General features: G+C 41.4%; 1 protein-coding gene across 5 annotated transcripts; it reads left to right on the top strand.

Moving 5' to 3' along the window:
• The first annotated feature begins 4,120 nt into the window (after positions 1-4,120).
• On the top strand, positions 4,121-9,105 carry LOC128500673 (ATP-binding cassette sub-family D member 3-like). 5 transcript variants are annotated; one of them, XM_053469913.1, is made up of 6 exons: positions 4,121-4,819; positions 5,410-5,479; positions 6,875-6,979; positions 7,660-7,707; positions 8,414-8,446; positions 8,953-9,105. In XM_053469913.1, the coding sequence occupies exons 1-5, from the start codon at positions 4,701-4,703 to the stop codon at positions 8,420-8,422; spliced, it is 351 nt and encodes a 116-aa protein (XP_053325888.1). In that variant the 5' UTR covers positions 4,121-4,700; the 3' UTR covers positions 8,423-8,446; positions 8,953-9,105. The 5 variants fall into 5 exon arrangements, 1 of the variants encoding a protein (XP_053325888.1); XR_008354941.1 differs by lacking the exons at positions 4,121-4,819; positions 8,414-8,446 and having other exon boundaries at positions 5,238-5,479; XR_008354940.1 differs by lacking the exons at positions 4,121-4,819; positions 8,414-8,446 and having other exon boundaries at positions 5,238-5,479; positions 6,879-6,979.
• Positions 9,106-11,510: the final 2,405 nt, after the last annotated feature.

Raw genomic sequence — 11,510 nt, forward strand, 5'->3', positions numbered from 1 at the left:
GGTGCCATCATCTCCCCGTCTACTCATGCACGCTGTCTTGGTGTCACCCTTGACTCCGACCTTCTGTTCACCCCCCACATTCAGTCTGTCATCTCCATCTTAAAAACACTGCCTGCACCCGTCCCTTCCTAACACAGCATGCCACTAAGGCTCTTGTCCATGCCCTGATCATCTCCCGTCTTGACTACTGTTATTCTGTCTGTTATAGCTGGTCTCCCTCTTAACCGTCTGACCTCTCTACAATCCACCATGAATGCTGCTGCCAGATTCATCTTCCTTTCCCGTCGCTTTACTAACGTCTCTCCCCTCTGTCAGTCTCTTCACTGGCTGCCTGTGTGATTCAGGATTCATTTCAAAATCCTCACTCTTTCTTTCAAAGCCCTTCACAGCATTTCCCCTCCCTACATCTCCTCGCTCATCTCTAAATACACTCTACACCGGTCTCTCCGCTCATCCAACGATCTCCTTCTATCCTCTCCTCTGATTTCTAGCTCTCATGCACGCTTACGAGATTTCTCCAGGGCTGCTCCTATCCTCTTGAATGCCCTCCCCCGGTCTATCCTTCGCCCCACTGCCTTCGGTCCTTCAAAAGATCCCTCAAGGGCCACTTCTTTAAGGACGCTTAAAATATTGCACATTAACACCCCCCATATTCCCTTAGCTCACCCCTCCTCGCAATACTTACACTAGCGGGGCTAGTCTATCCCTTACAATGGCACCTTTTAACTATTGTGTAATACACCCTCTAGATTGTAAGCTCCTTTGAGCAGGGCTCTGCTCACCTGTTGTCTCTGTAAGTCAATGTGTTATGTTACATACTACTTGCTATGTCTTGTCTACCCATTGTACAGCGCTCCGGAATTTGATGGTGCTATATAAAACAGTAAATAATAATAATAGTCTGCATTTGCGTTCGCTTGAACGTTCGGTTTTGTGGTCCTCTGCCAACTACGAAGCTGAAGATAAACCCAAACACGCAAAACTATTTTATACAGCCATAGTTAGCGCAGTTACTGCAGGACTTGGAAGCCAAACGTATCATATTCCTTTTTTTTTTTTTTTTTTTTTTTTTTTGCATTTCAGACACAAAGCTATTCTGCTGGCTGAAAAATGGTCTAATCGCTATAAGCAACCACAGCAATAATCAGCTGGATCACTCCATTGGGCTTCATGATAATAAGACTAGAGCTGCAGTTAACCTAATGAAGCTGAGGGTGTTATGTATGTTATAATATAACTGATAAAGCGAAACCAGTTATCAGTTTTCATAATGTTAACCTAACGAAGCCGAGGGTGTTATGTGTAATGTATGTTATAATATAACTAATTAAGCGAAACCAGTTATCAGTTTTCATAATGTTTTCCTCTGATGCAGGAGTCTTTCTGGCATCTTTTCTTTTTTATTTGCTTTTTTCTTCATCTGAAATTTTACTGTTTTGTTGTTTGTTTGTTTTTTGCATGGGTCCTTTCTTGGAGCTTGAACACGAGAAAACATATTTGTCAATTGGCAAAAAAAGGGAGCATCCATCAAATGGTAAGCAATTAATATTTAATCAATCAAAAGACACAGGGGATGGGGAGGAAAAGCCGGCTTTGATGGGCAGTCATGTATTATAGTACCCGCACCACGCCAGAGACAGACGGGGATAAAGGACTGAAGAGCGGAGAGCATTTCTTTTGGTGAACAAAGGTGTGGGCAAAGGGCAAGCGTTGGCTTTATATTGGGTGCTGTCCGACGGTAACGCTTGCCAGCACCGCATAATGAAAATGCCTACCTGTACCCTCCTAGCATTATAATCATTCTAAATAGAGACGGCTCTATGGTGGCCCTGGGTTGTTCCTCTCCCTACACAGATCTCCATTACTATTATTACACATTTTATCCCGTCTACACTTAAGGACAGTCTATTCTGTCCTCAATGTGGATCTGAAACCAAAAATGAACTGCTGCCTACCTCTCAAATCCCTAAAGAGGGAATTAAGGAGTTAACACATATTATATGTGTTTATCCGTAAGTCTCTGCTTCCATTGGAAACTCTGCAGGTTTTTGAATTCCGGACAGCGCTGATTCATATTCAATTTCTTTGTAGTACATGGTGCTAATTAACGCCCAGCAGTAATAGCCGTGTAAGACCTCACGCATGCACCTTACGCTTACGCTGCTCATGGCTTCCTTTTTATTGACTTTCAACTCCGTAATCTGACTCTTTATCTGTTGTTAAAAGTGGTGGCAAGAAACCCAATCCTATTTCAGTTATCTGGCTGTAATCATCGACCTGACCGCTGTCCAGTCCTGTTCTCTGGTGACCTGACACCACTCCTGCGTAATTCGCCTGCTACCCTTGCCGAATGGCCGGACGCGACTCCTGCGAGTTACCTACAGCCATTGGTAAGTGACCTCACTACGGACCAAATGTTTTAAAACCCCTTCTGCTCGGTTAAGATAACTTCTGCGACCCATTCCTGTTATTTGCCTTTTTAAGGGAACATACACGGAACAAGCATAAAGCCACCTTGAAGCTAAAACAAGACCAAGAACTGTCTCAGGACACACGGGCAGCCTCGATGGACTTCGGTGGTTCTGCTGTGCGGAAACGTTGGCGATCTTCCACATTATCTGCTCTTCTGCCATGTATGTATTGATTTTTGTATGATTTATTTTGCTTATTGTAGAATCACTTGTTCCCTTTCCTGTTTATTTTATTTGAACGCACCTCAATACTTATATATCTTAGCTGCTGCCGTATTCTAAATTTCCTTGGTTATAGCCCTTGGAAAGTGCTCTAAGTCCATTCGTGTTCATTGTGTACTACAACCTTTACCATCTTTCCACTGGATCTGAAGAATTAAAAATTCAAAGAATTCTAAATAGAAACTCACACGTGTATCCGCACTCATCATACTACGGTCATTTGACTGCATCTCTCCACAAGCCACCGGACTCCTCCTGTCTTTATTAAGTGGCTATATTTCTAAATAATACCGTATTTGCTCGATTATAAGACGAGGTTTTTTCCAGAGCAAATGCTCTGAAAAATACCCCTCGTCTTATAATCGGGGTCGTCTTCTCAGACCCCCCAAAAAATGTCTGCTGCGGCCATGCTGCTTACCGGTCGCGAGCAGCGTCTCTTCTGTTAGAAGCAGGAGGACAGGAAGCTTGCAGCGTCCTCACAGAGCTCTATCTCCCCCTCCCTCCTCTGGGGGCGGGGCCAGAGAAGTTGCTCTACAGCCGGTCCCCTGCAGAAGTCTTCGAGTGAGAGATCTGCAGTTCAGGTAAGGGGGTGGGGGAGGGTTTTTGGGTAAGTATGTGTGATTAATGTGTGTTTAATGTGTGAAGTATGTGTGATTAATGGAATGAATGAGTATTTAAATGTGTTTGTGTGTGATAGCATGGATGTGTAAGGGGGGTGGGGGTTGTAGCATGGCATAGGGAGGCTGTAATCCCACTACTATCATCCCCAGGTTCCAGCATGTATTGGCTGCCTTGGCTTGATAGGAGTGTGATTGCTGTTAGCAGTTTGATATATATATATATCAAACTGCTAACAGCAATCACACTCCTATCAAGCCAAGGCAGCCAGTACATGCTGGGTTAAAAGGCATATCATGGGGCTGAGTGGCATATAGGGGGTTAAAATGCATTTCTGGACCTCCAGAAATGCATTTTAACCCCCTATATGCCACTCAGCCCCATGATATGCCTATATACCTCCAGAAATGCATTTTAACCCCCTATATGCCACTCAGCCCCATGATATGCCTTTTAACCCCCTATATGCCAGAGTGGCATATAGGGGTATAAGGCATATCATGGGGCAGAGTGGCAAATAGGGGGGTATAAAGCATTTCTGGGGGCAGAGTGGCATAACTGGGGGGGGCAGGTTGGCAAATAAAAGGAAATTTAAAAAATATATTTTTCTCAATCATAGCTTTTATTAAACATGAAAAAATAATTTACATGAATTAATATTTACTGGTAAAACTTTTTTCCTATAGGGTCGTCTTATATTCAGGCTTTTTGTTTTTTTCCTAAATTAATATTTTGATTTTGGGGGGTCGTCTTATAATCGGGGTCGTCTTATAATCGAGCAAATACGGTATTTCATTGCGCTTATTTTTTTGTAAAGTATTGTTCCTGGATGCATGGAATTTATCACGGGAAATGTTGTTAATCAGTGACATGTAATACGAGAAGTCTGGTAGAATACACTGTTTAAATTTACCTTTAAAAACGAGGCTATAAATTGTATAATTATAACCACTTATATTTCAATTAACATTAATACATATGAAAAGCAGGTAACACTGCACAATTCTCCGTAAAACAGGTAAATTCTATAATCTCTTATTTTTGGTGAATTTTACAATTCCAAGCATTTTGCCTATTAAACTCTACATGCAGCATCTAGTGAAAAAAAACCTTTGATGTATGATGCCAGGACACAGGGGATCCATGAGTGACTGTGGGAGGGCTAGAACCATAATTGTGTTATCTCTATGCTGTCAAGCAGTTGCTACAGACCAAAATGTTCACTTATAATCGTGATTGTCTAATTCAATGGAACAAAAGCATGACTCTGTTTTCTGTTTTACAGCTGTCAGTGACAACTACCATCAATCCCAGGCAGACACTAGCTAAATACCATCGAAAACGCACTTCACAGCTGCTACAACTCTTACCAATCACACTATCAAACAAATGCCTGCAGCTGTTGAGGGGAAAAAAAAAAACACCTTGGGGTCCCTGCAGCTTCATAAGCCAGCAAGGTTCAACCATCCTCTCATCGCCATTCAGAATAAAACAGCGAGAAGTTGGAGGTAGGCCCCGCCCCCACGAAATTGCCGTGGTCAGGAACGTTCTGCGCATGCGCGGACTTCCGGTTCCACGCATGCGCAGTAGGAGGTGCCCCACTTCCGGTTTCGCCCAGGTCAGTTCTGCGCATGCGCCGATTTCCTGGTTTGCGCATGCGCAGTAGGAGGTGCCCCACTTCCGGTTTCGGCCAGGTCAGTTCTGCGCATGCGCAGACTTCCGGTTTTGCGCATGCGCAGTAAGAGGTTGGGCACTTCCGGTTTCGGGCCCATTTCCGGTTTCATTCCCCATTTCCGGTTTCGGGCCCGCTCCGTTCTGCGCATGCGCACTAGGATGACGGTCACTTCCGGTTTCGTGCCCCACTTCCGGTTTGGCGCCATATAGCTGCCATTCCGCTGGTGAGCTCTTGGTTTTGACTGTCACGTAACTGCCTGCTGCCTGTGCTGCATTGGGTTTCTACCACATGGCCTTTATATTAAATCCGTTCTGCATCCATCAAAAGCATAGTATAAGGATATTGCATTTCACTGATTTTCTCAAATATCTGTTGCCTCTGTGGAAAGTGCGCTGTAACATACATACATGTGGTGGTTTGCAGTGCGATCATCAGCCGCAGCAGAAACGATTTTAAGAGAGGCCTCTTCAACTTTATAGCCGCCATGCCTGCCGTAAGCATTCTTGTGTTGCCTTTTTTTCTACTTAATCGAAAGTTTAGACATTGGGGGATATGCTAAGACATGTGTGCTTGGTAGTGGCTATATCACACGACCAGATACTATTTTCAAGAGCCGCTCGCTGCCAGATGCTTTTCTAGTTATTATAGTAAGCTAAAACGTTTGTTTTATGTTTGTTTTCTTCTTTTGCCCTCTGTGGCATGTCATGAGTGAAGATACACGTCTCTTAAATCAGCCTGTCCGTTTATTAACTTTATTTTATCTGTGCCAAGGAGACGCTGAGTTTGTAAGCCCAGGAGCTTAGTGAGAATGTTGCATTTAAGTGTTTATATGTATATATATGTGTGTGTGTATATGTATATATATGTGTGTGTGTGTATATGTATATATATGTGTGTGTGTGTATATGTATATATGTGTGTGTGTGTATATGTATATATATGTGTGTGTGTGTATATGTATATATATGTGTGTGTGTGTATATGTATATATATGTGTGTGTGTGTATATGTATATATATGTGTGTGTGTGTATATGTATATATATATGTGTGTGTGTGTGTATATGTATGTATATGTGTGTGTGTATATATATGTATGTATGTATGTGTGTGTGTGTATATACACACATATGTATATATATATATAATATGTGTAGGAGTAGCCATGTTGACCTGAATCATCTCCCCTTAAGTTATTCCTCCTCCCTTTTGGGAAGTACATGTAGGTCATGACATGCTGTCTAAGAGAAAAAAAATAGAGGCCTACAAGGCAGAGATCTGTTCTGCTGGGTTTGCCACCTTTTGCCAGGGTTCTTGACTGGCTCTTATTTTTAAACCCCATATCTCCAAAAACAAGTTTATGCAAAGCAGGATCTATGGGCAATTTTTGTCATGGTTTAATGATGGTAAAAACTGTAGCTGTGTGTGTGTCTGTGTATATTTATATATATATATGTGTGTGTGTGTGTGGAAACTTTAGCTACAGCTAACATAGTCTTGAACAAGGCTAAATAACTGGACATACAAGATGGATTTCTCATGTCTAGCAGCTACTGTTGTTCTGTAGGATCATGTCTCTGTATATCATCAAGCTGGTAAGTGCTATTGGGGCTCGGGTATGTTTTTGTATGACTAGGACTTCAAGCCACAAACACTGATGAATTACATCAATTCTACAATGAGCCGGTGAACAAAATCTCGGCCAGATTGATAACTACTGGAAGAGTTTGACTGTGGGTATTGTTGCTGTGATCGTGGTGATATAAACAGGTTTTGAGCCTAAGAGACAATTACTTATTTTCTCAGTAATGTTCCATTTAATGTATAAAATATCACAAGGTATAATACGTTCCCCACATAGATTGTTTCCCCCCCCCCCCACGTTTAAGATAGGCAACTTGGACAACAGGATAGCAAATGCACATCAGCTGCTCACGCAAGATGTTGAGAGGTTTTGTAACAGCGTGGTGAACCAGTATTCAAACTTAAGCAAGGTGAGTTTCCTCATGGCTCTTCTAGTTGTGAGTGTTTTGTTACCTTTTTTTTTTGTTTGTGCTGGGTACTTCAAAAATAGGCTATGGTCCTTTATGCTCTTACTGTATTTCTTTCACAAGGAAAATAATTATAAAGTTAATGTAGCTACCATTTATATTACCAGTATATTACTTACACTGTGAGATTTACAGACAGGGGCCTCCTTTACAAATGTATCCATAGCTTTTGTACCCCAATAAAGTTGTCTGTAGACTGCTGTACTTTCATGACTACATTTACATTTTATATAGCACCAACAGATTTGGTAGAGCTGTTACAATAGGGTACCGTAAAAGTAAATACAACTTACAAATGAACATACATTAAATATACTGGTACCGAAGCTGACAATCTATTGGCTACACGTATTATGCCTCCCCTTTTATTATGCTGTTATTTATCAATAAAATTTACATACATGCATACGCTGTTCTTGTGAATAACATGTAATCATTTGCCATTGTGGTCTGGATTTACCCAAGGTGCACTTTGCAGTGTTGAACAAAATACCGTCTTTCCACGTTAACTAGTGGCTTGCTTTCCTATTCTCCTGTATTATACATATTTCCCATTATTGTTGCGGGTATACAGAGTTGTTATATAGTATTGTGAGTTTCATTTGTTATTTTTTTTTCTTCAGCTATTTTTGGATATCGTTCTGTATATTGTCAAGCTGACAAATGCTCAGGTAAGTTTTTGTATGACTAGGGCTTCTTTAACAACACAAGTCACGAATATTGATGAATTACATCAATTGTGCAAAGAGCAGAGGGCCAAAATCCCGGTCAGATTGAACAGTTAGACTGTGGTTATTACTGCTGTGGTCATCGTGATATAACCAGGTCTCCCCCCCCCCCCCCCCCACACACACACTCACACTCATGTTATCTGAATTTTTCATAATGTAGAAAATCAGCCAGGACAAATCATTCTTCACATGCTGATATATATTTTTTTTTACTTGCATCCGAGTCAAAAAATTATATTATACGCACATGGATTATTTTTAAGAGTTTAGAAACATAGAAAGTGACGGCAGATAAGAACCAGAAGGCCCATCCAGTCTGCCCAACCTCTGAGTACTCTCCTTTAGTACTTGCCCTTATCCTATATCTAGCTTGGCATTATGCCTATCCCACGCTTGCTTAAATGACTATACTGTATTAACATCTACCACTTCCACTGGGAGGCTATTCCATGCGTCCACTACCCTTTCCGTAAAGTAATATTTTCTGATGTTACCATTAAACCTTTGCCCCTCTAGTTTATGCTTGTGTCCTCTTGTTGCGGTTTTATTTCTCCTTTTAAATAAACTTTCTTCCTTTACTTTGTTGATTCCCTTTAAGTATTGAAATGTTTCAAATCATGTCCCCCCTGCCCCGTCTTTTTTCCAGGCTATATAGGTTAAGATCCTTTAACCTGTCCTGGTAAGGTTTATTTTGTAATCCATAAACCATTTTAAGGAGCCCTTCTCTGAACTTTCTCCAACATATCTATATCCTTCTGGAGATACGGTCTCCAGTACTGTACACAATACTCCAAGTGAGATCTCACCAGTGATCTGTACAACGGCATGAGCACTTCCCTCTTTCTACTGCTAATACCTCTCCTTATACAACCAAGCATTCTGCTAGCATTACCTGCTGCTCTACTGCATTGTCTACCTACCTTTAAATCCTCAGAAATAATTACCCCTAAATCCCTTTCCTCACACGTTGAGGTGTTTTTTTTAATGGTATGTTGATTATTTTTTTATTCTTTCAAGTAACCTTAGTAACTCTTTCTTTCTTTCTTTCTTTCTTTCTTTCTTTCTTTCTTTCTTTCTTTCTTTCTTTCTTTCTTTCTTTCTTTCTTTCTTTCTTTCTTTCTTTCTTTCTTTCTTTCTTTCTTTCTTTCTTTCTTTCTTTCTTTCTTTCTTTCCATGCATATATAGGGACCAGCCAGCATGATGGCTTACCTACTCGTAGCTGACCTTTTCCTTACACACCTTAGAAGGGGGGGGGTTTGAGCAAATCGTGTAACATAGAAATGCGCTTGATGAAGGCATGCACTAAGTATGCAATAAATTGAATGTGTGTAAATCCTTCCCCAAAGTCTCTACTCTACTGTGCTTAATGTCATCCTGGCAAATGGTAAACATTCTGGGTAAAGTTTGATCCACAAACTTACTGCATTCGCTGGAACAAATCCGTACGGTTGGATCTAACCAGCGGCCATAGAAAACTTCCTATGCCATGCGATGTAGAGACTCAGACCTTAAACAGTCCTTGGTCTGTTTCCCCCCCCAATCGTTGCTAAAACCTTTTCAAGTAACCTGTGTCACCGTGGATATTTATAAAGCATCCAAGGCAGTTAAAATGTGCAAAAAATGTTTTTCTCCTGAATACTCCACCACTATATTATACCGGGAAGGAAGCGGGTAGCTGTAAACTTGCATAAACTACATGGATGAAATCCTATGAGTAATGCCCTAGTATACACTCCTACCTTCCCACTGTAATAGGATACTTAATCATTATCCCATGGAAATCTGCAATGAAGTATTATACGTTGCAAAATCACAAAGACATTTCACAAGTAGTGATTTCTGAAATACCATAAATTCTCCAATTTATGTGCTGGGGGGGGGATGACTTCTATGACTGATCACTAAAATAGTCTACATAACTGAAATCCAAACATCTGCCACAATTCGTTTAAATTATATGTGGAATATTATGAACTAAAGAAGGTAAACAGACGCATCAATAAATATGACTTCCTAGTCGAGTAGCTACGGATCGGGTTCGATGCAAAGTAAGCACTTTGGGCTTTTCATAATTTGATGTCGGTTTTGTTTTTCCACACAGAGCACTCGGGTCCTCCTTTTCATCTTCAAATGTATTCAAGTTTCTCTGGTCGGAAAGCTAATAGAGAGATTCAGTGCCTCGTCAGAAATAGATATATTTCCAATGAGCTAATTCCCTGGTCAATTGTAACTGTGTTCCCTTTACGTAGATGTATGCTAGCCTCAAATTACTACAAGTGACCATTGTTGGTGACCCATTAATTTTACTCGCATTTCCTTACGTTCCATACTATGCAATGATGCACTTCTTGTAGTTGGAATCTCACTTACACAATATCCGATTCTAATACTTTGTGGGCAACACATTGATGTATTCTCTTCAAATGTTCCCCGTACCTCTCGCTTATTTAAATAAACAGGTTGTTGTGGGTTAATAATGATAAAAACACAAATTGTCTACACCGCTTGGTGGCTTTAAACCTTCCGATATAATACAAACATGAGGGTTGGATGTGAACGGACAAAAAAAACACGTCTGGAGAAGCAGACCGCATGGAAACCGGTACCCTCGTCAGAAGAGCTGCTTGCACGCCAGCATCTTAGATCTGGGCCTGTGTTCAAAATCACTGTTACTTAAAACGACTGATTACAGCGGCCGCAATGACGGAAGGAGTGTAAGTAAGACCATTCCGATACCTTATTATACATTTTTTTTAATAACACACCCTTTTTTTTTTTTTTTTTTTTTACTTCAACTTGATGGCAACTAATACATTACCCATAGAAACTCATACACCTTATTTGTCAAAATACAACCCATGAAGTGGCATGAAAGTGGAGGTATGTATTGGCTACTTGGATACTGTTCTGCTGGCCTAAATCTCTTCTCGCTGGGCTCATCACCCGGGGTGTATTATCACGTCACTGTATCCTGCATCAGTTATCCAAGAAGAGAATGCCAGGGGCCGCTGTATACAGGTCTGCGCTTGGGGAAGCCTTCCCTATCCATCAGGTTAGTGACAATTGACGTGCCAGGACCGTCATGATTTTAAACGGGTGCAGAAAGCGATCTACGTTCGCTTTCTGCACCCAAACGTTGTTGCTGTGATGCCTCGACCTCGACCTCGAGGCATTCAGCAACGCCACGATCGGCACTAGGGGCCATGTCTGGCCCCTCCCCGGGGCATCAACGTCCGCCATAACAGAAATGTTAAAACGGCCACTGTCACGAAGGGTACAAAAAGTAAAATCAGCCTTTGTCACGAAGGGGTTAAAGACACAAGAGCGGAGAAAAAAAGGGGATGGGCGAGTAAAAGTCTGCTTGGAGGGAATTAAGTCAGTAGCCTAAGCGGTTCATAGAAAGCTTAAATGTAAGAGAAATGCCAAAAAAAATGTGTTAAAGGGACATTAGCCATCAATGCATGTGATAACTGAGAGGTCTCTCTAACCCCTTCATGCCAAAGCCCGTACATGTACAGGCTCACAATGCATTGTTTTTATTGGGTTTAAGGACAGCCCATTGTCCTTAAGGGGTTAAATGTTTATTGTGACCCCCCCCTGCAATAGCAGAATCCCCTTATTTGCATTTCCCCCCTCACCAGCTATTTTCTGTGCATTCTATATCTCCTGTCATGTGATATGCTTACTGCCCCAGCCCCAACTCTGTGAACATTGTGTGCGCGTGTGCAAAGTGCTTCACCTGA

This window comes from Spea bombifrons, chromosome 6 (assembly GCF_027358695.1).
Source record: "Spea bombifrons isolate aSpeBom1 chromosome 6, aSpeBom1.2.pri, whole genome shotgun sequence".
NCBI lineage: Eukaryota > Metazoa > Chordata > Amphibia > Anura > Pelobatidae > Spea > Spea bombifrons.